The sequence below is a fragment of the Pseudocercospora fijiensis genome (assembly GCF_000340215.1).
Source record: "Pseudocercospora fijiensis CIRAD86 unplaced genomic scaffold MYCFIscaffold_1, whole genome shotgun sequence".
Classification (NCBI taxonomy): Eukaryota; Fungi; Ascomycota; class Dothideomycetes; order Mycosphaerellales; family Mycosphaerellaceae; genus Pseudocercospora; species Pseudocercospora fijiensis.
Window position 1 is genome coordinate 6540463 of NW_006921532.1, and position 27411 is coordinate 6567873.

At 44.9% G+C, this 27411-nt stretch overlaps 7 protein-coding genes across 7 annotated transcripts; 5 read left to right on the forward strand and 2 right to left on the reverse strand.

The window, feature by feature from the left end:
• Positions 1–1700: 1700 nt before the first annotated feature.
• Positions 1701–2381, forward strand: MYCFIDRAFT_201620 (uncharacterized protein). The gene has a single exon (XM_007923413.1). It carries the CDS (start codon positions 1719–1721, stop codon positions 2292–2294), a length of 576 nt encoding a protein of 191 aa, XP_007921604.1. The 5' UTR covers positions 1701–1718; the 3' UTR covers positions 2295–2381.
• A 2612-nt stretch (positions 2382–4993) lies between these two features.
• MYCFIDRAFT_57980 (uncharacterized protein) lies at positions 4994–6366 on the forward strand. The gene is made up of 6 exons (XM_007922018.1): positions 4994–5050; positions 5275–5324; positions 5551–5638; positions 5692–5787; positions 5841–5965; positions 6016–6366. Exons 3-6 carry the CDS (start codon positions 5563–5565, stop codon positions 6043–6045), a joined length of 327 nt encoding a protein of 108 aa, XP_007920209.1. The 5' UTR covers positions 4994–5050; positions 5275–5324; positions 5551–5562; the 3' UTR covers positions 6046–6366.
• A 372-nt stretch (positions 6367–6738) lies between these two features.
• On the reverse strand, positions 6739–7692 carry MYCFIDRAFT_35667 (uncharacterized protein; the record flags this gene model as incomplete). Its single annotated transcript, XM_007921768.1, has 1 exon — positions 6739–7692. The coding sequence occupies one exon, from the start codon at positions 7690–7692 to the stop codon at positions 6739–6741; it is 954 nt and encodes a 317-aa protein (XP_007919959.1).
• Positions 7693–8288: 596 nt separating this feature from the next.
• MYCFIDRAFT_209870 (uncharacterized protein) lies at positions 8289–9835 on the forward strand. The gene is made up of 2 exons (XM_007923414.1): positions 8289–8550; positions 8598–9835. The coding sequence occupies exons 1-2, from the start codon at positions 8522–8524 to the stop codon at positions 9586–9588; spliced, it is 1020 nt and encodes a 339-aa protein (XP_007921605.1). The 5' UTR covers positions 8289–8521; the 3' UTR covers positions 9589–9835.
• Positions 8562–19854, reverse strand: MYCFIDRAFT_206082 (uncharacterized protein; the record flags this gene model as incomplete). The annotated part of the gene is made up of 4 exons (XM_007923415.1): positions 8562–9837; positions 9873–10247; positions 10287–10299; positions 19848–19854. 4 exons carry the CDS (start codon positions 19852–19854, stop codon positions 9642–9644), a joined length of 591 nt encoding a protein of 196 aa, XP_007921606.1. The 3' UTR covers positions 8562–9641.
• A 3863-nt stretch (positions 19855–23717) lies between these two features.
• Positions 23718–24203, forward strand: MYCFIDRAFT_206083 (uncharacterized protein; the record flags this gene model as incomplete). The annotated part of the gene is made up of 2 exons (XM_007923416.1): positions 23718–24057; positions 24131–24203. A coding segment is annotated over one exon (244 nt), but the record flags the coding sequence as incomplete, so codon positions are not given.
• Positions 23718–27293, forward strand: MYCFIDRAFT_51176 (uncharacterized protein). Its single transcript, XM_007921880.1, has 2 exons — positions 23718–24057; positions 24131–27293. The coding sequence occupies exons 1-2, from the start codon at positions 23983–23985 to the stop codon at positions 27053–27055; spliced, it is 3000 nt and encodes a 999-aa protein (XP_007920071.1). The 5' UTR covers positions 23718–23982; the 3' UTR covers positions 27056–27293.
• The last annotated feature ends 118 nt before the right edge of the window (positions 27294–27411 follow it).

Genomic DNA, 27411 nt, shown 5'->3' on the forward strand with positions numbered 1-27411 from the left:
AAACGGATCCTACGCGAGCGGGCGCATTTGAACACTATGCATACAGTTCAACAGCATGGCCGTGAGACTCCTCACGAAAATGCACTGAATTGAGCCTGCACCTATCCAGGCACTCTTTGCGGACTCTGCCTCTGGAGTACAATTTCGAGCCGACCTCCTTTCTACTATCGCAATGTCTCCAAAGAAGAAACTCAGCATCCGCGCATCTTGTGATGAAAGCTGGTGCAAGGAAATCATTTCCACCTCACATGCATGCTTAGTCCCTGCTTCACTCACAATTTGCATGTGAAGCATGTCGAAGGTCGACTTTGAGGCTGCTATGGTCTCATTCGTCTTCTTTCTTTACTTCATCAACACTCTGATTGTCTAAATCCATCCAACTTGCTGTGGACCACATGATACTGCCAGCGCAGCGCAAAAGCGGTACCGCTTCGAGTGACCTGCGCTGTGTATCCGCACCGATGTGCTTCTTCGGCGTGACCACTACCACAGCTTTGAAGAAGCAAAAGACCGCGACCAATATCCTCTCTCTACCAAACGAACTGCTAAACATCATAGCAAACGAAGTTGAGGACAAATCTGACGTCCTGAATCTGCGACGCACCAACCGGCGACTCGGCACTGCTGCGACGAGCAGCTTGCAATCACGGACGACGGCAATTCATCTCGAGGCGTGTCATTCATCAATAGAGCGCTTTGAGCGAATCTGTCAATGCTCGGCTCTGGCTGCTGGGATCAAGTGCATCATCTATGTTGTACCACAGTACAAGAAAACGGCTAGCTACATGCGCAGTAGCCGCCTGTTACCGGAGGCGTGCAACGACCTCAGCATCCAGGATCGTGAAGATGCTCTCGAGCGATACGCCAAATATCAAGCCGAGGCGGAGAACACAGTCCGGACGGGCAGACACAAGCGCGCTCTTTTACTGGGAACGAAATCATTCCCGAAACTCGCGGAAGTCGTTTGGGCTATGCAAGCATCATTCGAAGGCAGCATGGGTGGGTTTCCGGAATCTTTCAATCGCGACAAGCGCTGGCATCGAGGTGTTCACTGGCCTGGTGATCAGGAAGAGGCTTTGACTACTTTTCCTGTCGATGGGCTATGGAACAGAATGCTGTGGTACATGCAGGACTCAACCTCATACGATTGCGACAATCTCATCGCGGTTCTCCATTGCCACGCAGGACTCTATGGAGACAGGCTTCTTCGAATCGGCTTTATAGAATGCCCATTTGTGGCATTCAGCGACCAGCTTGCAGCGATCGCCCATGCACGACCGGCACAAATGAGCTTCGTTTTGTCGCGTATTGGCAAACTCTCTTTAACTACTGGTTTGACTGGTACGGAGGACTGGACTGCGATCAACACGCCGACGCACGATGCAGACGAGACATGGTCTGATTTCTTTCGACAGATGCGGAATCTCCAGCATCTCCACATGGATGGATTCGATTGGGTTTACAAGTGCAAGATGCTGAGGGCTCTACTCAGCGGCGGAGACATCGTCTATTCGAGACTGAAGCACTTGAGCTTGGTCGCACATTCTTGTCATACGTTTCCACGAGGATGGCCAGAAATGACCGCTCTGCGCCAGCACTCGCATACCACGCAGCAGCTCATTAGCTTCTTACGACAGCACAAGGACACTATGAAGCACTTGGAGTTATATGCAATGAGTGGTGTTGATGCGCACACTCGAAAACCTAGCGCTGACTGCATGCGAACCCTACTCAATGTCATTAAAGCGGAGTGCTTATCATTGGAAGAAGTGAAAGTAGAAGAAGTCTCAATGTACGAACAGGACTGGAAATTCGGCGTCCATCAACCACACTCCCTCGATTGGGAACGACAGCATGAGCAAGGTACGATCCTGGCGCAGCTCGCACGCGAGGTCGGAGGGAAGGTTTGCGAACAAGAAGTGGTTTACACATCGGGTGGAAATCCAGAGTCTGTCGAAGACTTCGATCAAGACGGCACTACGCTATGCTCTACCCATCTACATGTTACGTATTGCTTTGGGTGGAAGGTACTCAGACCAGGTCTCGGAGACTGTGATTGTCAAGACTGCAATGAAGGTGCGAGTCGACCTTGTGCTAGACCAGTCTGGACGGATGCTAGCGAAGGTGAGGAGGAGTGGTTCGATGCTTTGGACGAGAAGGCCTCGGAGAGGAAGAGCGTGCATCTGGAGGGCCGAAGAGCAAACACAGAAGCGTCCCGCCCTCATCGTTCTCCGAGCCATCGTTCGGCCGGGATGAGACTGGAGCATGACATGCGTGGACGCATACTAGATTAAGAGACAGAACGGGAGTCGCCCGTGAGAGGCCTCAAGGCAGTATAGGAACTGTAGCGCATCGCAATAGCAATTGAAAAGACCTTCCCGAACATACTGTCTCCCAGTGCCTATCTAAGCTCATTTCCTTACCCACAAAAATCAAGAATTCTCTGCAACTACCCAGGTACTGAATCTACACAGAACTCGAAGCGCCCCTCCGTAATCTTTGATAGCGAATCTGCGCGTAGAGAAGAAGGAAGGCGTCAGTGAGGAACCCTGCTCTACGGAAAATCGTTTCACCGAAGACGCTCACGAATTTCCTCTTCTTGACTTTGACTTTGATCCAAACACTTTATCATCCTCGACCTCCGACTCATCTGCGCTGCTTTCTTATCTAAAACTACTAGCTCGTGTTGCCATCGAACCGCTCGTCAAGCATGGGCATCCAGCGATTCGGGACTCGAATGAAAGACTACGCGACTCGAACAACACTTGGAAGTACAGAGTCATCAAAAGACACATCCATCGCTATAATCGATGGACCAGGGCTGGCGCATTACATCTACTACAGGCTGTGCGACAGCGCGACAGGTGCCATAACGTATCGAAGCTGTGCGGATACGACGAAAGCGTGGCTAGACAGACTACAGGAATTCGGGTTCAAAATGTGAGTACCCGCCAGGGAATTGTACAGGCTACTGACTTGTTGTAGTGAGGCGATCCTGTTCGATGGCGCTCTGCCTTCTTCCAAGAAAGACGTGCGCATCGATCGCTTGCAGAGCTACACCAATCGACTCCAAGCTTTCAAACAGTCCTCAACGTCGAGCCTGTCGTCGTTGGATGGTCAGGCGAGAAAAAGTCTGCCGCCGCCACCATTCTTGGTTTTTGCGCTGGTGGAACAGCTTTTGCTGTCGAATTATGTCGACGTCACATACGTGGTTCCAGGAGAAGCTGATCCGTACTGCATAGCAGCCGCCCAAGCCTTACCATCCGAATCTGAATCCATCACCATTTTCTCCGATGACGCCGATCTTCTGGTGTACAAAGCGAGCAAGGCCTGTCAAGTCGTGCCGTTCCGAGAGCTTTCTGAGAGCGAAACGGCTTCGGGTGCAGCGCTTACTGGCGACGCGTACAACACGAGTGAGATCGTGAAGCGCTGCCAGACGGTAATGGAGGACCTGGTCAAGCCAGCGTATTATATGTCATTGGACCACCATTGCACGCTGGAGAAAGCTTTTCAGAAGACGGCAAGTTCTAATGCAGAGCTGCGAGAGGATTTCCGTGATTTCGCCAAGTCCTTCGAATCGACGCGTGAAGCAGACCAACTCGCCAGTATCCAAGCAGATGCAGTATTGAAGGCTGCCCTGGCCTCTCGCGACTCCAGAGTCTCAGAACTCGTGCATCAATTACAGTCGAATGAGCCTGGTGGCCTGAGGATGTATCTGCCTTTCCTCTCGGATGATCCTACCAGAGCAAGCGCGTGGAATGTCGGAGTTGATATCCGGTCAGTGGCGTATAGTGTCTTACTGCGAGCCCACAAGTCGGAGTCGAGCATTCAAGAGTACAAGCGAAGCGGATCGCGGATCGCTTCCAGTCTGATAGAGTCACTTGCGACAACGGACATGGCATTAATGGCCAACGAATTGGTGTCCGATGTGAAGAAAATCAAAGCTGTACCTGGCTTGGGAAGTCAGCTCAGGGATGCCAATGACTGGCGCTACCTCATCATGCAGCGTACGGTTGCGCATCTCCACAGGGAAGAATCGACACTGCCGAGCGTGGACGAGATGGCGCAGGTTGTCATGAATCGGGAGGCGCGCGAATGGCATACATTCCATCTCGCCGGCCAATACCAGGCAACTTACTACTCGCTCAGAATGCTGAAGCAATTGCTGGCGCAGGCTTCATCGCAGGCTGGTGCAGCTTCATGGGATGCCTCGTTCGCTGCGCTGCATGCTTGTCTAAGTGACCTACCGACTGTATCGAGGTTCTTCGATGACACGGCAGGTGATGACGGGCGGAAGGAGCGTGAACGATGGTGCGAGATGCTGCGCATTCTCCTCTCACGCTTCTCATTGTGGGAGCAAGAAGAATCGCAGGCTCAATCCAGACCCAAAAAGAGGGCCAAAAAGCAGAAGAAGAAGAGCAACACGGATGATGCCCGTCTGGCCCCGAATCCTTTTGCGCTGCTGGCTGATTATTGAGGAGGGCCGAGATGGTTGAGAAGGTATGAGGGTGTAGAGATGAACATGGCAAGACCGGAATGCTTCATTTCTCGCGTGCTGAGCAGAAACAGGGGTTGCAGCGTGTGGCGTGGCGTGCGGCGTGCGGCGTGCGTGCTGCAGCGCTGCTGCTGTCAGCGGGGAATGCACTCGACACGTGCAGCCAGCGCGCGGGTAGCTTGAGAAGGAGCAGGAGGCCGAGGACGACGACGAGGACGACGACGAGGACTTGGTATAGGTGTACAGAGGATGATGGATGGTGGCAGAAATGGAAGGCTCCGGCCTGAGGCTCACATGCTCGCTGCATGCGTGTGAAAGTGATGCGCATTTGTTTGTTGTTATTGACGAGACGAGAGCGTCGCGTTGGTGTTGTGTTGATTGCCCCGCGGCGAGCCGGTCACGTGCGTGCCGAGATGTGCAGGCGCGGTACTGGCTGTGCGGTCACTTTTACCACGTCTCTGCGCCTCCCACAGTCGCTGCCGCTGCGCGCTTTGTTTCCTACAGAGTCGTCCTCACTACTGCGACAGAACTGCTGCCAGCGCTCACCAAAGAAAGGTACGATATGCCCCAAGCCCGTGGCATCCACCCTTGCGCCCATCTTCCCACCGCGACACCACACACAACCCAACTCTGCGCGCGTTTTGCATCACTCGCTTCCTTTCTGCCTGTTGTTGGGACGCGCATTCCTGCATCGTCCTGTTGTCGCGACGGACCATCGACGTCGCATTGATGTTCTCATCGCGCTAGCAATCCACCCACTGCTAACACGGCGCCGCCAGACCCAACACACCTTCACCACCACACTTCACTCTTTCGAAAAAGCGTTTCAGTAAGTCATTCCCATCACCTTCGCCTCGCTTTTGCACCCGGCGCGTCGCGTCTGAGCTGGTGTTGTTGCGACCGGCAGCGACGCGCGCATCACAGCAAAGCCAACCCAAATACGCGCAACCATCGACACCACCTCGCCCACCCTCGCCAACGCCCATTTTCGGCGCGCGTCGACGTGCTCGCCTCCTTTCGCCACTCTGTGCCTTGCTGGACTGACATCCACACAGTAAACCGCAACCATGCCTAAGGAGAAGACCACCACCCGCGGCAGCAAGAAGGCCGCTGGTAAGGCCGACGGCGGAAAGAAGAAGAAGGGTTTGTCTACCATTGCCTCCGACATGTCGACTTGCCACTGACGCCATTCCCAGACCCAAACATGCCAAAGCGCGGTCTCTCCGCCTACATGTTTTTCGCCAACGAGCAACGCGACAAGGTCCGCGACGAGAACCCAGGCATCAAGTTCGGTGCGTCGATTGTTTTGATTCCATTTTGATTGAGAATACTAATGCTCTCGCAGGCGAGGTCGGAAAGATGCTCGGTGAGAAGTGGAAGGCACTTGGCGAGAAGCAAAAGGCCCCATACGAGGCCAAGGCTGCCGCCGATAAGAAGCGATACGAAGAGGAGAAGGCCGCCTACACTGCCGTACGTACTGACTGCTCTTCGCATGCCATTTCGATACTGACCATGTGTAGGGTGGCGATGATGACGAGGACGAGGAGTAGAAATTTTGCATTCCTCTCTCTTCTCAATCAATCGGCCTACCACACACAAACACAACACTCCTGCTATGCTCTCATGGCAGAACCGCTTCTACGGACCAAGCTGGATCTGGTTAACGGAATCAAGGATGCGGCAGCGATGGCGTAACGACAGCTGCGTTACTTTGCTCTCAAGGGGAAAATGGGAATGATACCACTAGCAAACGACATCTAATGAGCCCAGCTTCACGGCCCGCCGCTGCGCTGTGTACTATATAGCATGAGCTTCGTTTTGATTCGAGTGCGCATTTCATATGTTATGCATTGATTTACTCATCGCACTACCTTTCTGCTACACGCTCCAAGTATCATTGAATCATTATGTGCAGCTAACAGCGAATGGAATTGTTGCGTTGAATCTTGATGCCATTGTAATCGACGCTGTGCTCAGTATTATCGCTCGATTGATATATGTGCTCCACTTTTACTTCGCTATCGAAGCACCTCGTCCCTAGGCATGAGGCTGCGTTCATGTACGGTAGAGACAAGACAACGGCAAAAGCTAGAGATGGGATTCCTCGCACGTCGTTCAGCCTTACACTACACCCTTACACTACACCCTTACAACCCGTAAGCCTGCTTCCACCTCAACCTCCAACAGGACTCTTCTCCAACCACAGACGTTACTCCGCCATCGATTCCAGTCGCCAGAACAATTCACTCCCCATCCCACCCCTCAATCTCAAACTCAAACCTCAAATCCCTCTCATCCTCCCCCACCACCCTCCCCTCCTGATCAAACAACGTCCTCTCCACAAACGTCACCTTCCCCTTCGCATCCACCAAGATCACTGTCTGCTTCGAAGTCCCATACGCAGCAGTCTCACTGACCGATGTCGCTGGAACATACCCCGCCATCCGTTCCGCCAACTCCCCTTTCGCCGGAGAAATCAAAATGGAATCTCGCATATGTCGAACGTAAGCATTCCAATCTGAGGTTTTGGGGAGCGTGTCGAGGGAGAGGATTTGGAAGAGGGATTCTAGGAATTCGGGTTGGGATTGTTGGGTTTTTGTGGAGTTCTGGATGGTTTGGGAGAGGAGGGTTTCGCCGAGGACGATTTTCGGCCAGGTTTTGTCGCCGTAGTGGGAATTGCTCAGCCCGTGGGTTTCGTGGCGGGTTGTGGCGATTCGGGGGAGGGAGGTGGGGGAGGAGGTTTTGTTGGAGAGGATGGATAGGCCTCCTGAGGTAGATGTAGTAGGAGTATTCTGATGAATCTTTGGGGATCGAAGTTTCCCAAAAATGAGAGTAAAGCCTCCGACATCGTGGATTCCGGTTTCGTTTAATAATCTTCGAGCGTACTCTTCTTCTGTTTCTTGGCTTTCTGGAGGGATGCATAGATATGAATTCGTGATTGCTCCGCGACTTTTGTTCTTGTTGACTTCGACGCCTTCTTCGCGGAAATTTGTTAATACGGCTATTCGGCCTTGTTTCGTGATTCCGAGCCATGTTCCTCGTTCTGCTCTCTGCGTATCGCGGCCGCCGAGAACTTGTTGGTTTGGAGGATCCCACCAGTTTGCTCGCAGAGTTGGTCGGTTGATATACTCATCCCGGTTACTGATTAGGATGAAAGGGTAGTCCGGATGTGATGTCGACAGCACGGATATGCACATTTTGCAAAGAGGTATATAGAAGATCTGGTGCGTCTTGGGAAGGATATTGTCTTTTGTTTAAAGTCTTGTGTGACGTTTGACGGAAGAGGCGGTCAAGCAGTAGGTACGTGTGGATGTTCTGTGTATTCCTTCAACATGGTCGATTAAGGGATGAAGGCCGGGGTATCTCGAATGGTCGGTCGATGCTCAGACCCAGAAGTGCAACGAATCTTGACTTGAGGATTGAATTTTTGAGATCGTTGAAAGTCGTAGGAAGAATTCACGTAACAGCCCCTGTCCGTGCTGCGACTCGGCTCGGCTCGGCGCGGTCGGCATCAGTCAGCGTCAGTGAATGACCTGGTCCGTGGTTGTTTACTGGCGACGTAGACGGCAACATGAAGGACATAGGAGAAATTCGAAGAGGATGGAAGGCTGCTCTCATGTCGACTGAGAGCTGATCTGAAGTGGGCGACTTTGCGACGTCTAGACTGGCCGGCCGGATGTCAGCATGTCTCATCGAAGCCTTACATAAAGGCCGAGCGGGGCAGGTGATGCAGGAACAAGACCGACGCCTTGATCTTCTTGGACACGCTCAATCACGGCTTCAGCAGGGACACCTTTCGTTTTGATAGCCTTGCTGTTGCCTGCGATTCACCGCCGTCCGTCCAACAATTGACACCTGGTCAACTCGTCAACACCAGCGTGACCGCGATACGATACAATACCAGCGCGACAGCCCCGCGCCAGACGTGCTGTGCTGTGTTCGACCTGAATCCTCTCGCCCCAACGCTATCATCGTCACGCGATCGAGCACACGACACCCTGGTATTGCACCTACAATACCGACATAATGTTTGGCTTCATCGCGGACATCCTCACGTAGGTCATCAATACTCCAGCCAATTTTCAAGCTAATCATTCGCCAGCTCCATCTTCTCCGTCCTTCTGCCCGTCTTCTTCTCCTACAAAGCCCTCCGTACCTCCGACCCAGGCCTGCTCTCACCATGGCTCATGTACTGGACCACGCTGTCCATCTTCCTCGTCGTCGAAAACCAGTTCAACTTCATCCTGTCCTGGATCCCATTCTACAGCTGGATCCGACTCGGCGTGCATCTCTATCTCGTTGCGCCCGGCCAACAGGGCTGCGTTTTCATCTACAGAGAGCACATCCACCCATTCTTGGAAGAGCATGAGAGACAGATTGATCGCTTCATCAGCGACTCGCACGCGAAGGCCAAGGCCGCTGGCTTGGACGCAGCTAAACAGGTTGTTGAGTATGTGAAGGTTAACGTCATGGGCATGCAGCCTAGGCCGCCAACACCACCTCCCAGCCGGAACGTGAGCTACACCACGCAACTTTTCAATCGCTTTGCCATGCCATCCGCGCGTCAAGGATTGGCTGCAGCTGGCACAAGCGATATCTTTGGCCTAATTGGGAAAGCTCTGCAACAAACCACGTATGGAGATGCGCATACGACAGACACGCAAGCTCGCGATCTGGCTGCTTCTGGCACTCTCATTCCCCCAAATCTGGCAGGCGAAGAGCGTGAGGACTTTGTCAATACGCAACGCGAGAATCTAAGAACCCTTCTTCGGGCCTTTGACACCGAAGCTATGAACTCGGCAGATGCTGCGGCTTCCGGATCGCAGCCACGTTCTGCTACACCACGCCCGCCGACGAGCCGCAAATCGTACCTTCAGGCTTTGGAGACCGACTATATGCATCGATCGCGATCGGAATCCGAGTTCGAGGATCTAGGATACGAGCCCATGCCGGATCCGGATGCATACCGCCCTCGCCCCGATGAGGAGACACGCCGTCCACCTCCCTCTCGTGGGAGTACTGGTTGGTCGAATTGGATCTGGGGCAACTATGGCGAAAAGGACAGCGTGGTTGATCCTAAGAAGGATATGTAGAACAGAGCTCCCACAGATCTGTCACGTAGAGCTTTTTTGCACTGAATGATGAATTATGAGTGTACGATTGGGTTTTTGGCGTTGGATTTGGGAGATAGACACTGTCGCATGCTGGGAATGGAATCGCTGCGCGCTGCGGGGACAGGTACCGTGGCCAAACAGCTCAGGAAGTAGACGAGCACTGTGCTCAGGCTCCACAGCATACGGTACTTGCGACGAACATGAATGAGAATTCTTGTCGCATACCATCTATATCGAATTTTATTCCAATCGAGCGACATCACAAGGCTCTCGTTCTCAAAGCTACATTTATATCAGGACTTCCAGGCAAATTTGTTGCCGTTCGATCGGTTGGAAAATGTGGGAAATTTCCGGGGGTATGACTCCGTATCGGTCTGACGTCGAATAGAAGCGCAAAAGAAGGCCAAGAAGAAGGTTCTCTCAAACGCGGTACCGTAGCCGTAGCCGCTGTCCACGCGTCAACCGTTTTACATGTACGCGGGCGCTGATAAACCTGGGTAGGCGAAAGTCTCGATTTGTCTGATGATGATGATGGTGTACCTGCGTATCGGAAGAGAGGAAGGATCAGGACCAGGATGGGAAAGCAGGTACTGATGTATCGATAGTGGGTGGAGAAAGAAAGAGAGTGAGCTTTTTCTCTCAACTGTTGGGAATACTAGACATTCTAGACATTTCACTTGGCATGTGAGACTAGTGTTTATGTGGCTCGAAGAGCCACAAGTAAAGGCCGAAGAGCTATAAGTAAAGGCTAAGGCGACGAGCGGGGTAGGGTAAGCTAGATTACTATTAGAAACGCTTATAGTAAGATAGTCTAAAATATCTAAAGTAACTACTTCCGGAATACGCCTATAGTAATTACTATCTAGAATACCTATAGCGAGTACTATTCGAAATATCTATAGTATATAGTTCTTTCTAAGTAGGAACGCTTATAGTAAGTACTATCTATAAGGCGTATAGTAAGTCTAATCTAAAACGCCTAAAGTAATTTTAATCTAAAATACTTATAGGAATTCTAATTTAGAATACTTATAATACTAAGTACTATTTAGAACGCGTATAGTAACTCTAATCGGGAGCGCTAATAGTTAGTACTACTATCTATAACGCTTATACTAAGTTTTATTTAGAACACGCTATATAGTAATTCTAATCCGAAACGTATATACTAAGTCCTATCCGGAACGCGTATAGTAAGTACTATCCGGAACGCGTATAGTAAGTACTATCCGGAACGCGTATAGAAAGTCTAATTCGGAACGCTAATAGTAAGTACTATTAAGAACGCTTATAGTAAGTAGTACTATCTAAAATACCTACAGTAAGTACTATTTAGAATACTTATAGCAAGTTATATCCGAAACGGTTATAGTAAATACTACTAAAAACGTTTATAGCGAGTACCCTATATAACGCCTACTACGAGTACCCTATAAAATGCCTATAGCGAGTACTCTATAGAATATATATAGCGAGTAGTACTATCCGGAACGCGTAGGATAAGCCTTATTTTAAACGCTTAGTATAGTTAGTCCTATATAAACCGGAACGCGTATACTAAGTCTAATCCAAAACGCTTATAGAAAATCTTATCCGGAATACCCTATAAAATGCCTATAGCGAGTACTCTATAGAATATATATAGCGAGTAGTACTATCCGGAACGCGTAGGATAAGCCTTATTTTAAACGCTTAGTATAGTTAGTCCTATATAAACCGGAACGCGTATACTAAGTCTAATCCAAAACGCTTATAGAAAATCTTATCCGGAATATATAAAGTAAGTCTAAGTCTAATCTAAAACTAAATACTTATATTAACTACTACGAACTATTTATAGCGAGTACCCTGTATAGCGCCTACTACGAGTACCCTATAAAACGCCTATAGCGAGTACTCTATAGAATATCTATAGCGTACTACTATCTAAAATACCTATAGTAAGTACTATTTAGAGTACTTATAGCAAGTTATATCCGAAACGCTTATAGTAAATACTACTAAAAACGGTTATAGCGAGTAGTAGTATTCGAAACGCTTATAGCGGTTACTATCCGAGATATCTATAGCGAGTAGTACTATCCGGAACGCTTTAGAACGCGCTATATAGCAATTCTAATCCGAAATGCTTATACTAAGTCCTATCTAAAACGCGTATAGTAAGTACTATCCGGAACGCGTATAGTAAGTCTAATTTAGAACGCTAATAGTAAGTACTATTAAGAACGCTTAGGCTTATAGCAAGTAGTACTATCTAAAATACCTATAGTAAGTACTATTTAGAATACTTATAGCAAGTTGTATCCGAAACGCTTATAGTAGATACTACTAAAAATGCTTATAGCGAGTAGCAATATTTGAAACGCTTATAGCGGTAACTATCCGAGATATCTATAGCAAATAGTACTATCCAGAACGCTTATAGTAAGTCTAATCTAAAACGCTTATAGAAAGTCTTATCTTAAATATATAAAGCAAGTCTAAGTGTAATCCGGAACTGGATACTTATATTAAGTACTATCCGGATTCCGGAAGGCTTATAGCGAGTAGTACTGTCCGGAACGCTTATAGTAAATACTATCTAAAGTGCCTATAGTAAATAGTATTCGAACTGTTTATAGCAATTACCCTATAAAACGCCTATAGCGAGTACTCTATAGAATATCTATAGCGTACTGCTGTCTACAACGCCTATACTAAGTTTTATTTAGAACGCGCTATATAGTAATTCTAATCTAAAACGCTTATAGAAACTCTTATCCGGAATATATAAAGTAAGTCTAAGTCTAATCCGAAACTAAATGCTTTTATTAAGCACTATCCGGAAGGCTTATAGCGAGTAGTACTATCCGGAACGCTTATAGTAAATACTATCTAAAACGCCTATAGTTAAATAGTATTCGCACTATTTATAGCAAGTACCTTATATAACGCCTCCTACGAGTACCCTATTAAACGCCTATAGCGAGTACCCTATAGAATATCTATAGCGAGTAGTACTATCCGGAACGCTTATAGTAAATACTATCGAAAACGCCTATATTCGAACTACCTATAGCGAGTAACCTATATAACCTCTACTACGAGTATCTTATAAAACGCCTATAGTAAGCACTCTATAGAATATCTATAGCGAGTAGTACTATCCGGAACGTATAGGACCCTATTATAATACTAAGAATAAGTCTAATTTAGAACGCTTATAATACTAAGTACTATTCGGAACGTATATAGTAAGTCTAATCCGGAGCGCTAATAGTTAGTACTACTATCTATAACGCTTATACTAAGTTTTATTTAAAACGCGCTATATAGTAATTCTAATCTAAACGCTTATACTAAGTCTTATCCGGAACGCGTATAGTAAGTCTAACTCGGAACGCTAATAGTAAGTACTATTAAGAACGCTTATAGTAAGTAGTACTATCTAAAATACCTATAATAAGTACTATTTAGAACACTTATAGTAAGCTATATCCGATACGCTTAGCCTTTCGAGTATACCGCCTCGAGTAAATATCCCCGGATTAGGCGTAAACGACTATATAGCCTCGAGTAAATACTACCGGATCGGGCGTAAAAGATATATATAGTATCGGAAATACTACTATTATAGCGGCGAAGCCTTACGATACATACTACGACTACTATGTCCTCCGAACCGGTCGCGAACTAAGGAGTTTTAACGTTCCTCGGATATAGCTAATTAGAGGCGGCTTTTAGATCGTTTTAAGCCGTACTAAGCCTAAAGTAGACCTACGGTTTGTTAAGTTATTATTATATTAGAGATAGCGTAACCGCGTAATACCGCCGCAAGCAAATACCGCCGGATTAGGCCTAAAAGTTAGATATACCCTTCCGGAATACTACTATCGCGGCGGCAACGCGTTATAATATAGACTCCGCGCAATACCGCCGCGAGCAAACACTGCCGGATAAGGTGTATACGACGAAGACGCCCTTTTCGAGACTACTATCGAAGTTATAGCTCGTCGCGGTATATACTGCGACGTCTACGCCCTTCCGGATCGTAGAGGTATTAACGTTCCTCGCGTCTACTAATTAGAGGCCGCGGTTGGCCCATTTTAAGCCGCACTAAGCCTAAAGGGGCCCCAACTTTTGTTAAGTTATTATATTTTAGATAATACTAAAAAGTAATATTAATCCGGAACGCGTTATAGATATTAGAAAGCACTATTTAGAAACGCTTATAGCGAGCACTATTAGGAACGCTTATAGCAAGATAGTCTCAAATATCTATAGTAACTACTTCCGGAATATGCCTATAGTAATTACTATCCGGAATACCTATAGCGAGTACTATTCGAAATATCTATAGTAAGTAGTTCTTTCCGAGTTAGAACGCTTATAGTAAGTACTACCTATAAGGCGTATAGTAAGTACTACCTATAAGGCGGATACTAAGTCTAATCTAAAACGCCTATAGTAATTTTAATCTAAAACACTTATAGGGATTCTTATTTAGAACGCTTATAATACTAAGTACTATTCGGAACGCGTATAGTAAGTCTAATCCGGAGCGCTAATAGTTAGTACTACTATCTATAACGCCTATACTAAGTTTTATTTAGAAGGCGCTATATAGTAATTCTAATCCGAAACGCTTATACTAAGTCTTATCCGGAACGCGTATAGTAAGTACTATCCGGAACGCGTATAGTAAGTACTATCCGGAACGCGTATAGTAGGTCTAATTCGGAACGGTAATAGTAAGTACTATTACGAACGCTTATAGTAAGTAGTACTTTCTAAAATACCTATAGTAAGTACTATTTAGAATACTTATAGCAAGTTATATCCGAAACGCTTATAGTAAATACTACTAAAAACGCCTATAGCGAGTAGTAATATTCGAAACGCCTATAGCGGTAACTATCTAAGATATCTATAGCGAGTAGTACTATCCGGAACGCGTAGAACAAGCCTTATTTTAAACGCTTAGTATAGTTAGTTCTATATAAACCGGAACGCGTATAGCAAGTCTAATCCGAAACGCTTATCGGTATTCGAACTGCTTATAGCGAGCGCTAAGTACCCTATATAACGCCTACTACGAGTACCTTATAAAACGCCTATAGCGAGTACTCTATAGAATACCTATAGCGAGTAGTACTATCCGGAACGCGTAGGATAAGCCTTATTTTAAACGCTTAGTATAGTTAGTCCTATATAGGCCGGAACGCGTATAGCAAGTCTAATTTAAAACGCTTATAGAAAGTCTTATCCGGAATATATATAGTAAGTCTAAGTGTAATCCGAAACTAAATACTTATATTAGGTACTACCCGGAAGGCCTAAAGCGAGTAGTACTATCCGGAACGCTTATAGCAAATACTATCTAAAACGCCTATAGCTAAATAGTATTCGAACTATTTATAGCAAGTACCCTATATAACGCCTACTACGAGTGCCCTAAAAAACGCCTATAGCGAGCCGGAATGCGCTAATAGTAATTGCTATCCGGAATACCTATAGCGAGTACTATTCGAAATATCTATAGTAAGTAGTTCTTTCCGAGTCGGAACACTTATAGCAAGTACTGCCTACAAGGCGTATAGTAAGTCTAATTCAAAACGCTTATAGCAACTTTAATCGAAAACAACTGTAGGAATTCTAATTTGGAACGCTTATAATACTAAGTACTATTCGGAACGCGTATAGTAAGTCTAATCCGGAGCGCTAACAGTTAGTACTACTATCTATAACGCCTATACTAAGTTTTATTTAGAACGCGCTATATAGTAACTCTAATACGGATCGCCTATACTAAGTCTTATCCGAAACGCGTATAGTAAGTACTATCCGAAACGCGTATAGTAAGTCTAATATAGAACGCTAATAGTAAGTACTACTAAGAACGCCTATAGCAAGTAGTACTTTCTAAAATACCTGTAGTAAGTACTATTTAGAATACTTATAGCAAGTTATATCTGAAACGCCTATAGTAAATGCTACTAAAAACGCTTATAGCGAGTAGTATTATTCGAAACGCTTATAGCGGTAACTATCCGAGATATCTATAGCGAGTAGCACTATCCGGAACGCCTGTAGCAAATACTATCTAAAACGCCTATAGGCTATAGTAAATAGCATTAGAACTACTTTTAGCGGACACCCTGTATAACGCCTGCTACGAGTACCTTATAAAACGCCTATAGCGAGCACTCTGTAGAACACCTGTAGCGAGTAGTGCTGTACGGAACGCGTAGGAGTCGGTAGGACAAGCCTTATTTTAAACGCTTAGTATAGTTAGTCCTATATAAACCGGAACGCGTATACTAAGTCTAATCTAAAACGCTTATAGAAAGTCTTATCCGGAATGTATAAATTAAGTCTAAGTCTAATCCGAAACTAAATACTTATATTAAGCACTATCCGGAAGGCCTATAGGCTAAGACTATAGCGAGCAGCACTATCCGGAACGCTTATAGTAAGTACTATCTAAAACGCCTATAGTTAAACAGCATTCGAACTATCTATAGCGAGTACCCTATATAACGCCTATAGCGAGTACTCTATAGAATATCTATAGCGAGTAGTACTATCCGGAACGCGTAGGATAAGCTAACTATTATCTATAACGCCTATAACAGGTCTAATTCAGAACGCTTATAATACTAAGTACTATTTAGAACGCGTATAGTAAGTCTAATAACTCTAATCCGGAGCGCTAACAGTTAGTACTACTGTCTATAACGCCTATACTAAGTTTCATTTAGAACGCACTATATAGCAATTCTAATCTAAAACGCTTATACTAAGTCTTATCCGGAACGCGTATAGTAAGTCTAATTCAGAACGCAAATAGCAAGTACTATTAAGAACGCTTATAGCAAGTAGTACTGTCTAAAATACCTATAGTAAGTGCTATTTAGAATACTTATAGCAAGTCTAATCCGAAACGCTTATAGTAAATACTACTAAAAACGCTTATAGCGAGTAGTAATATTCGAAACGCTTATAGCGGTAACTGTCCGAGATAGCTATAGCGAGTAGTCCTATCCGAAACGCTTATAGCAAATACTATCTAAAACGCCTATAGTTAAATAGGATTCGAACTATTTATAGCGAGTACCTTATCTAACGCCTACTATAAGTACCCTATAAAACGCCTATAGCGAGTAGTACTATCCGGAACGCGTAGGATAAGCCTTTCGAGCCTACCGCTCCGAGCAAATACCGCCGGATTAGGCGCGAACGATACCGCCTCGAGCAAAAAACGCCGCCGGATTAGGCGTAAACGACGGAGACGGCCTCGGAAACACTGCTATCGCGGCGCCGGAGCGTTATAGTCGATCCTGCGACTCCTACGCCTTCCGGACCGCGCGAGAATCGAGAAATTTTGAAGTTCCTCGCCGCCGACTAATTAGAGTCGGCTTTTCGGTCGTTTTGAGCCGCACTAAGCCTAAAGGGGCCCCAACTTTTGTTGAGTTGTTATATTATTGACTAGTGTTTATGTAGCTCGAAGAGCTACAAGTAAAGGCCGAAGAGCTATAAGTAAAGGCTAAGGCGACGAGCGGGGTAGGGTAAGCTAGATTACTATTAGAAACGCTTATAGTAAGATAGTCTAAAATATCTAAAGTAACTACTTCCGGAATACGCCTATAGTAATTACTATCCGGAATACCTATAGCGAGTACTATTCGAAATATCTATAGTATATAGTTCTTTCTAAGTAGGAACGCTTATAGTAAGTACTATCTATAAGGCGTATAGTAAGTCTAATCTAAAACGCCTAAAGTAATTTTAATCTAAAATACTTATAGGAATTCTAATTTAGAATACTTATAATACTAAGTACTATTTAGAACGCGTATAGTAACTCTAATCGGGAGCGCTAATAGTTAGTACTACTATCTATAACGCTTATACTAAGTTTTATTTAGAACACGCTATATAGTAATTCTAATCCGAAACGTATATACTAAGTCCTATCCGGAACGCGTATAGTAAGTACTATCCGGAACGCGTATAGTAAGTACTATCCGGAACGCGTATAGAAAGTCTAATTCGGAACGCTAATAGTAAGTACTATTAAGAACGCTTATAGTAAGTAGTACTATCTAAAATACCTACAGTAAGTACTATTTAGAATACTTATAGCAAGTTATATCCGAAACGGTTATAGTAAATACTACTAAAAACGTTTATAGCGAGTACCCTATATAACGCCTACTACGAGTACCCTATAAAATGCCTATAGCGAGTACTCTATAGAATATATATAGCGAGTAGTACTATCCGGAACGCGTAGGATAAGCCTTATTTTAAACGCTTAGTATAGTTAGTCCTATATAAACCGGAACGCGTATACTAAGTCTAATCCAAAACGCTTATAGAAAATCTTATCCGGAATATATAAAGTAAGTCTAAGTCTAATCTAAAACTAAATACTTATATTAACTACTACGAACTATTTATAGCGAGTACCCTGTATAGCGCCTACTACGAGTACCCTATAAAACGCCTATAGCGAGTACTCTATAGAATATCTATAGCGTACTACTATCTAAAATACCTATAGTAAGTACTATTTAGAGTACTTATAGCAAGTTATATCCGAAACGCTTATAGTAAATACTACTAAAAACGGTTATAGCGAGTAGTAGTATTCGAAACGCTTATAGCGGTTACTATCCGAGATATCTATAGCGAGTAGTACTATCCGGAACGCTTTAGAACGCGCTATATAGCAATTCTAATCCGAAATGCTTATACTAAGTCCTATCTAAAACGCGTATAGTAAGTACTATCCGGAACGCGTATAGTAAGTCTAATTTAGAACGCTAATAGTAAGTACTATTAAGAACGCTTAGGCTTATAGCAAGTAGTACTATCTAAAATACCTATAGTAAGTACTATTTAGAATACTTATAGCAAGTTGTATCCGAAACGCTTATAGTAGATACTACTAAAAATGCTTATAGCGAGTAGCAATATTTGAAACGCTTATAGCGGTAACTATCCGAGATATCTATAGCAAATAGTACTATCCAGAACGCTTATAGTAAGTCTAATCTAAAACGCTTATAGAAAGTCTTATCTTAAATATATAAAGCAAGTCTAAGTGTAATCCGGAACTGGATACTTATATTAAGTACTATCCGGATTCCGGAAGGCTTATAGCGAGTAGTACTGTCCGGAACGCTTATAGTAAATACTATCTAAAGTGCCTATAGTAAATAGTATTCGAACTGTTTATAGCAATTACCCTATAAAACGCCTATAGCGAGTACTCTATAGAATATCTATAGCGTACTGCTGTCTACAACGCCTATACTAAGTTTTATTTAGAACGCGCTATATAGTAATTCTAATCTAAAACGCTTATAGAAACTCTTATCCGGAATATATAAAGTAAGTCTAAGTCTAATCCGAAACTAAATGCTTTTATTAAGCACTATCCGGAAGGCTTATAGCGAGTAGTACTATCCGGAACGCTTATAGTAAATACTATCTAAAACGCCTATAGTTAAATAGTATTCGCACTATTTATAGCAAGTACCTTATATAACGCCTCCTACGAGTACCCTATTAAACGCCTATAGCGAGTACCCTATAGAATATCTATAGCGAGTAGTACTATCCGGAACGCTTATAGTAAATACTATCGAAAACGCCTATATTCGAACTACCTATAGCGAGTAACCTATATAACCTCTACTACGAGTATCTTATAAAACGCCTATAGTAAGCACTCTATAGAATATCTATAGCGAGTAGTACTATCCGGAACGTATAGGACCCTATAAAACGCCTATAGCGTACTACTATTTATAGCCTATACTAATTTTTATTTAGAACGCGCTATATAGTAATTCTAATCCGAAACGCTTATACTAAGTCTTATCCGAAACGCGTATAGTAAGTCTAATTCGGAACGCTAATAGTAAGTACTATTAAGAACGCTTATAGCAAGTATGTACTAAGTCTTATCCGGAACGCGTATAGTAAGTCTAACTCGGAACGCTAATAGTAAGTACTATTAAGAACGCTTATAGCAAGTAGTACTATCTAAAATACTAATAGTAAGCACTATTTAGAATACTTACAGCAAGTTATATCCGAAACGCTTATAGTAAATAGTATACCGCCTCGAGTAAATATCCCCGGATTAGGCGTAAACGACTATATAGCCTCGAGTAAATACTACCGGATCGGGCGTAAAAGATATATATAGTATCGGAAATACTACTATTATAGCGGCGAAGCCTTACGATACATACTACGACTACTATGTCCTCCGAACCGGTCGCGAACTAAGGAGTTTTAACGTTCCTCGGATATAGCTAATTAGAGGCGGCTTTTAGATCGTTTTAAGCCGTACTAAGCCTAAAGTAGACCTACGGTTTGTTAAGTTATTATTATATTAGAGATAGCGTAACCGCGTAATACCGCCGCAAGCAAATACCGCCGGATTAGGCCTAAAAGTTAGATATACCCTTCCGGAATACTACTATCGCGGCGGCAACGCGTTATAATATAGACTCCGCGCAATACCGCCGCGAGCAAACACTGCCGGATAAGGTATATACGACGAAGACGCCCTTTTCGAGACTACTATCGAAGTTATAGCTCGTCGCGGTATATACTGCGACGTCTACGCCCTTCCGGATCGTAGAGGTATTAACGTTCCTCGCGTCTACTAATTAGAGGCCGCGGTTGGCCCATTTTAAGCCGCACTAAGCCTAAAGGGGCCCCAACTTTTGTTAAGTTATTATATTTTAGATAATACTAAAAAGTAATATTAATCCGGAACGCGTTATAGATATTAGAAAGCACTATTTAGAAACGCTTATAGCGAGCACTATTAGGAACGCTTATAGCAAGATAGTCTTAAATATCTATAGTAACTACTTCCGGAATATGCCTATAGTAATTACTATCCGGAATACCTATAGCGAGTACTATTCGAAATATCTATAGTAAGTAGTTCTTTCCGAGTTAGAACGCTTATAGTAAGTACTACCTATAAGGCGTATAGTAAGTACTACCTATAAGGCGGATACTAAGTCTAATCTAAAACGCCTATAGTAATTTTAATCTAAAACACTTATAGGGATTCTTATTTAGAACGCTTATAATACTAAGTACTATTCGGAACGCGTATAGTAAGTCTAATCCGGAGCGCTAATAGTTAGTACTACTATCTATAACGCCTATACTAAGTTTTATTTAGAAGGCGCTATATAGTAATTCTAATCCGAAACGCTTATACTAAGTCTTATCCGGAACGCGTATAGTAAGTACTATCCGGAACGCGTATAGTAAGTACTATCCGGAACGCGTATAGTAGGTCTAATTCGGAACGGTAATAGTAAGTACTATTACGAACGCTTATAGTAAGTAGTACTTTCTAAAATACCTATAGTAAGTACTATTTAGAATACTTATAGCAAGTTATATCCGAAACGCTTATAGTAAATACTACTAAAAACGCCTATAGCGAGTAGTAATATTCGAAACGCCTATAGCGGTAACTATCTAAGATATCTATAGCGAGTAGTACTATCCGGAACGCGTAGAACAAGCCTTATTTTAAACGCTTAGTATAGTTAGTTCTATATAAACCGGAACGCGTATAGCAAGTCTAATCCGAAACGCTTATCGGTATTCGAACTGCTTATAGCGAGCGCTAAGTACCCTATATAACGCCTACTACGAGTACCTTATAAAACGCCTATAGCGAGTACTCTATAGAATACCTATAGCGAGTAGTACTATCCGGAACGCGTAGGATAAGCCTTATTTTAAACGCTTAGTATAGTTAGTCCTATATAGGCCGGAACGCGTATAGCAAGTCTAATTTAAAACGCTTATAGAAAGTCTTATCCGGAATATATATAGTAAGTCTAAGTGTAATCCGAAACTAAATACTTATATTAGGTACTACCCGGAAGGCCTAAAGCGAGTAGTACTATCCGGAACGCTTATAGCAAATACTATCTAAAACGCCTATAGCTAAATAGTATTCGAACTATTTATAGCAAGTACCCTATATAACGCCTACTACGAGTGCCCTAAAAAACGCCTATAGCGAGCCGGAATGCGCCAATAGTAATTGCTATCCGGAATACCTATAGCGAGTACTATTCGAAATATCTATAGTAAGTAGTTCTTTCCGAGTCGGAACACTTATAGCAAGTACTGCCTACAAGGCGTATAGTAAGTCTAATTCAAAACGCTTATAGCAACTTTAATCGAAAACAACTATAGGAATTCTAATTTGGAACGCTTATAATACTAAGTACTATTCGGAACGCGTATAGTAAGTCTAATCCGGAGCGCTAACAGTTAGTACTACTATCTATAACGCCTATACTAAGTTTTATTTAGAACGCGCTATATAGTAACTCTAATACGGATCGCCTATACTAAGTCTTATCCGAAACGCGTATAGTAAGTACTATCCGAAACGCGTATAGTAAGTCTAATATAGAACGCTAATAGTAAGTACTACTAAGAACGCCTATAGCAAGTAGTACTTTCTAAAATACCTGTAGTAAGTACTATTTAGAATACTTATAGCAAGTTATATCTGAAACGCCTATAGTAAATGCTACTAAAAACGCTTATAGCGAGTAGTATTATTCGAAACGCTTATAGCGGTAACTATCCGAGATATCTATAGCAAGTAGCACTATCCGGAACGCCTGTAGCAAATACTATCTAAAACGCCTATAGGCTATAGTAAATAGCATTAGAACTACTTTTAGCGGACACCCTGTGTAACGCCTGCTACGAGTACCTTATAAAACGCCTATAGCGAGCACTCTGTAGAACACCTGTAGCGAGTAGTGCTATACGGAACGCGTAGGAGTCGGTAGGACAAGCCTTATTTTAAACGCTTAGTATAGTTAGTCCTATATAAACCGGAACGCGTATACTAAGTCTAATCTAAAACGCTTATAGAAAGTCTTATCCGGAATATATAAATTAAGTCTAAGTCTAATCCGAAACTAAATACTTATATTAAGCACTATCCGGAAGGCCTATAGGCTAAGACTATAGCGAGCAGCACTATCCGGAACGCTTATAGTAAGTACTATCTAAAACGCCTATAGTTAAACAGCATTCGAACTATCTATAGCGAGTACCCTATATAACGCCTATAGCGAGTACTCTATAGAATATCTATAGCGAGTAGTACTATCCGGAACGCGTAGGATAAGCTAACTATTATCTATAACGCCTATAACAGGTCTAATTCAGAACGCTTATAATACTAAGTACTATTTAGAACGCGTATAGTAAGTCTAATAACTCTAATCCGGAGCGCTAATAGTTAGTACTACTGTCTATAACGCCTATACTAAGTTTCATTTAGAACGCACTATATAGCAATTCTAATCTAAAACGCTTATACTAAGTCTTATCCGGAACGCGTATAGTAAGTCTAATTCAGAACGCAAATAGCAAGTACTATTAAGAACGCTTATAGCAAGTAGTACTATCTAAAATACCTATAGTAAGTGCTATTTAGAATACTTATAGCAAGTCTAATCCGAAACGCTTATAGTAAATACTACTAAAAACGCTTATAGCGAGTAGTAATATTCGAAACGCTTATAGCGGTAACTATCCGAGATAGCTATAGCGAGTAGTCCTATCCGAAACGCTTATAGCAAATACTATCTAAAACGCCTATAGTTAAATAGGATTCGAACTATTTATAGCGAGTACCTTATCTAACGCCTACTATAAGTACCCTATAAAACGCCTATAGCGAGTAGTACTATCCGGAACGCGTAGGATAAGCCTTTCGAGCCTACCGCTCCGAGTAAATACCGCCGGATTAGGCGCGAACGATACCGCCTCGAGTAAAAAACGCCGCCGGATTAGGCGTAAACGACGGAGACGGCCTCGGAAACACTACTATCGCGGCGCCGGAGCGTTATAGTCGATCCTGCGACTCCTACGCCTTCCGGACCGCGCGAGAATCGAGAAATTTTAAAGTTCCTCGCCGCCGACCAATTAGAGTCGGCTTTTCGGTCGTTTTGAGCCGCACTAAGCCTAAAGGGGCCCCAACTTTTGTTGAGTTGTTATATTATTGACGCATCAGTCATCAGGGTTCTCCACGCGACACACCTGTCTGAGCGAGACTTGGAACCATCGTATTCTTGCGCATCTATTCTCTTTTTCCATCTTCTTCTGGTATTATCGGGCAACAGTACAGTCGTTACGAGAAGCATTGAGACCGCGGCATTTGCATTTTTCTGTTTTCGCATTTGCATTGCGTGGCGAGGCGAGATTCGACAGAACAAAGAAACGACTTCCACTTCTGCTTCCACCATTTGGCCAACTTCTCTCGCGACCGCCATAGAACGCTGATTGCACACTTGGATCGGCATCATGGCGATCCCAATGGCGCCGCGCGATACAACTGATGCCTTTCTGGACTCCCTCAAGGATCCTTTTGCTTCGGCGGTAAGCTTTGCAACCACCTGGGGCAAGGCATTATCATCATACGCAGTTCTAGGCTAACGCCCATGTTTCATAGCTTGCCGGGGAGTCCACTCTCGCTGGTCTCATTACTTCTATGGTGCTTGCCGGAGCGCTGGCATTGCTTTTCTGTTTCCTACGACCCTACAATAACGTTGTTTATGCCACACGAGCGAAGTACGCCGATTCGAAACATGCGCCGCCGCCCGTTAACAAGGGCCTTTTCGGATGGGTGCCTCCGATCATGAAGACGAGGGAGCAGGACCTCGTGGAAAGAGTTGGCTTGGACGCGGCGGTCTTCATGCGGGTTTGCCGTATGTTGAGGAATATTTTCTCCATTATGGCCGTGTTGGGTTGCGGAATTATCATTCCCGTCAACTTGAAATATTCCGCCCAGCAGGAGTATGCCAACGGCGTTGGCTTCTTCTACCGCATGATGCCGCAGTACATGTACGGCAGTCCGGGCTTCTGGGCATATGTGGTTGTGGCATGGCTGTTCGATATTGTCATCTGCTACTTTTTGTGGAGAAACTATCGTGCAGTCGCCAAGCTGCGCAGGCAATACTTCGACAGCGAGGAGTACCAGCGCAGTCTGTCTTCGAGGACTTTGCTGCTTACTGACATCCCTAAAGAGCTTCGATCAGACGAGGGAATAGCAAGGATAACAGATGAGGTGAAAGCAACACACGATATGCCCAAGACTTCAATTGCTCGCAACGTCAAAGACCTGCCAGATCTGGTTGAGGACCACGAGGCATGTGTTCGCGAGCTGGAAGAGCATCTTGCAAAATATCTCAAGAATCCTGATCGCTTGCCAGCGACTAGGCCCACCTGCAAGCCGCACAAGAAGGACAAGTCATACGGCAGCTACTCGAAAGGCCAGAAGGTGGACGCCATCGAATACCTGACTTCACGCATCAAGGAGCTGGAGCTGGAAATAAAGGAAGTACGGCAATCAGTTGACAAGCGCAATGCCATGTCTTTCGGATTTGCGTCTTACGAATCTATACCCACTGCACACAGTGTTGCATATGCGGCGCGCGACAAGAAGCCACAAGGCGCATTCATCCATCTCGCTCCGAAGCCAAATGCGCTCATATGGAAGAACCTCAACATGCTACGCAAGCAGAGAAAGCGAGCAGATTTCGTCAACGGCATGTGGATTACGGTCTTGACGCTTCTCTGGGTCGTTCCAAACATCATGATCGCCGTCTTCCTCTCGAATCTGAACAATATCGGAAAGCTTTGGCCTGCATTCCAGCAAAATCTGCAGCGGAACCGCACTTGGTGGGCCATCGTTCAGGGTGTTGCAGCGCCAGCCATCACTATGGCATTCTACTTCTACCTGCCAGCCATCTTCCGCAAACTCTGTATCAAGGCTGGAGACATCACGAAGAGCAGCAGAGAACGACACGTGTTTCGCAATCTCTACAGCTTCTTCATGTTCAACAACCTGATTGTCTTTTCGCTGTTCTCCTCCGTCTGGTCTTGGGTAGCTGATCTTGTTGGAGGCAAGCCCTTTGCCGACAGCCAACCATTTCATCAGGTCATGGTCGGTCTCTGTACCGTTTCTCCATACTGGATCTGCTGGATGTTGCAGCGAAATCTGGGCGCTGCGGTCGATCTGAGCCAACTTTGGACTCTGATCTGGGGCTCATTCTCGCGTAGATTTCTCTCACCGACACCACGAAGACTTATTGAGCTCTCGGCACCTCAAGGATTCGATTATGCTGGATATTACAACTACTTCGTATTCTACTCTACCGTGGCAGTCACATTCGCTACCATTCAGCCTCTGGTGCTGCCTGTTACCGCATTTTACTTCTGGATGGATTCATTTATGAAGAAGTACCTCATCATGTACGTCTTCATCACGAAATACGAATCTGGAGGCATGTTTTGGCGCTCAGTATACAACCGGATCTTATTTTTGACATTTTTCGGCAACTTGATTGTCGCCTTGATCATTGCCGCGCAGGCCAACACTTTCTCCGAAGTAAACTGGTCAATGCTTGGATGTCTGGCACCACTTCCGTTCCTCATCATTGGATTCAAAGTGTACTGTAAGAAGACTTTCGACGATTACATTCACTACTATCAAACTGGCAAGGCGATGCGCGATTCAGAGTATCATGCTGGAGTCACGGATGGCAAGAAGCGCAAGGGCGACAAGATCGCTATTCGATTTGGCCACCCGGTGCTGTACAAGCCCTTGATCACGCCGATGGTGTCGTCAAAGTCACAGCACCTGCTTAAGCAGATCTATACCGGCCGCACGTCACAGGAGGCGGATACCGCCACCATTGCAGGCTACAAGGATGTCTACATGGACAGTATGGATCACGCGAACCCTGGCAAAACGAAAGTTTCAGCTTCTGGCCCAATGGGCTGGGAGGTGGTCAACGAGAACCAGATGGACTTCGAGCACTACAAGAACCGACCCGAGTTCCGCGACGAAGCAGGCGGAGAAGGTGAGCTATACGGTCGCGACGGCGACATCATTCGACCTGGTACACCAAGCAGCGTCATGACCGGATTCACAAGAACAGGCACCTGGGAATCAGACATGAACGGTGTCGGCCACGGTCACAGCCGCAGCATATCTCAACCTTGGGTCCAAAGCCGCAGCCGCAGCCAATCCCGAGATCCCAACTCTCGGGATTCCTCTACAACACGAGTCGCCGAAGGTGGCTACACGATGCCTGCAGGCTACCACCAAACCCCAGCCATGCGAGGCGAATCACCCATGGGAATGGGACGATCAAACATGAGTCGCCCAGAATCCCGGGAGCGCCTTTTCGGCAGCGCCGCTGGTATGGGCCAAAGCAGTCCTGGAGAACATCCTCTGATGCAGACTGGTACGCCAGGTGGATACGGTCCGGTCAGATATGGAAATGTTCCCGGTGATACACCTGGTTACCATTCTGGGGATGAGGATACGAGTTATGATTATTTCCGGCGTGGAAGGACGCAGGGAAGATGATAGATTTTTTTTTTCTCGAAAAGCTTTTGCGTGTGTGTGTACAGAATGAGAATGGAAATCTGGGGCGCCAGTTGCGAGGATGTAATAATTCAAGAGAACTTCGGAATGCGAAGGGCGCGGCGGCATGTGATGATTCAAAGTTTGAGGGTTCTTGCATTGTTTTACCTCACGACTACAGCTAGAGATGTGATATGACCACTGCCTTTGCGAGAGCAAGGAATTAAAAAATTTGAAGAATCGTTCTGTCTTTCCGTCTCTTCTCTGGAACATGGGTGAACATTGATGTCGTGCTTATGAATAGGGATGGTGAAGGGATGTCGTTGTTGCTGTTCTTCTTTCTCAAAGGCAAGGGCTTT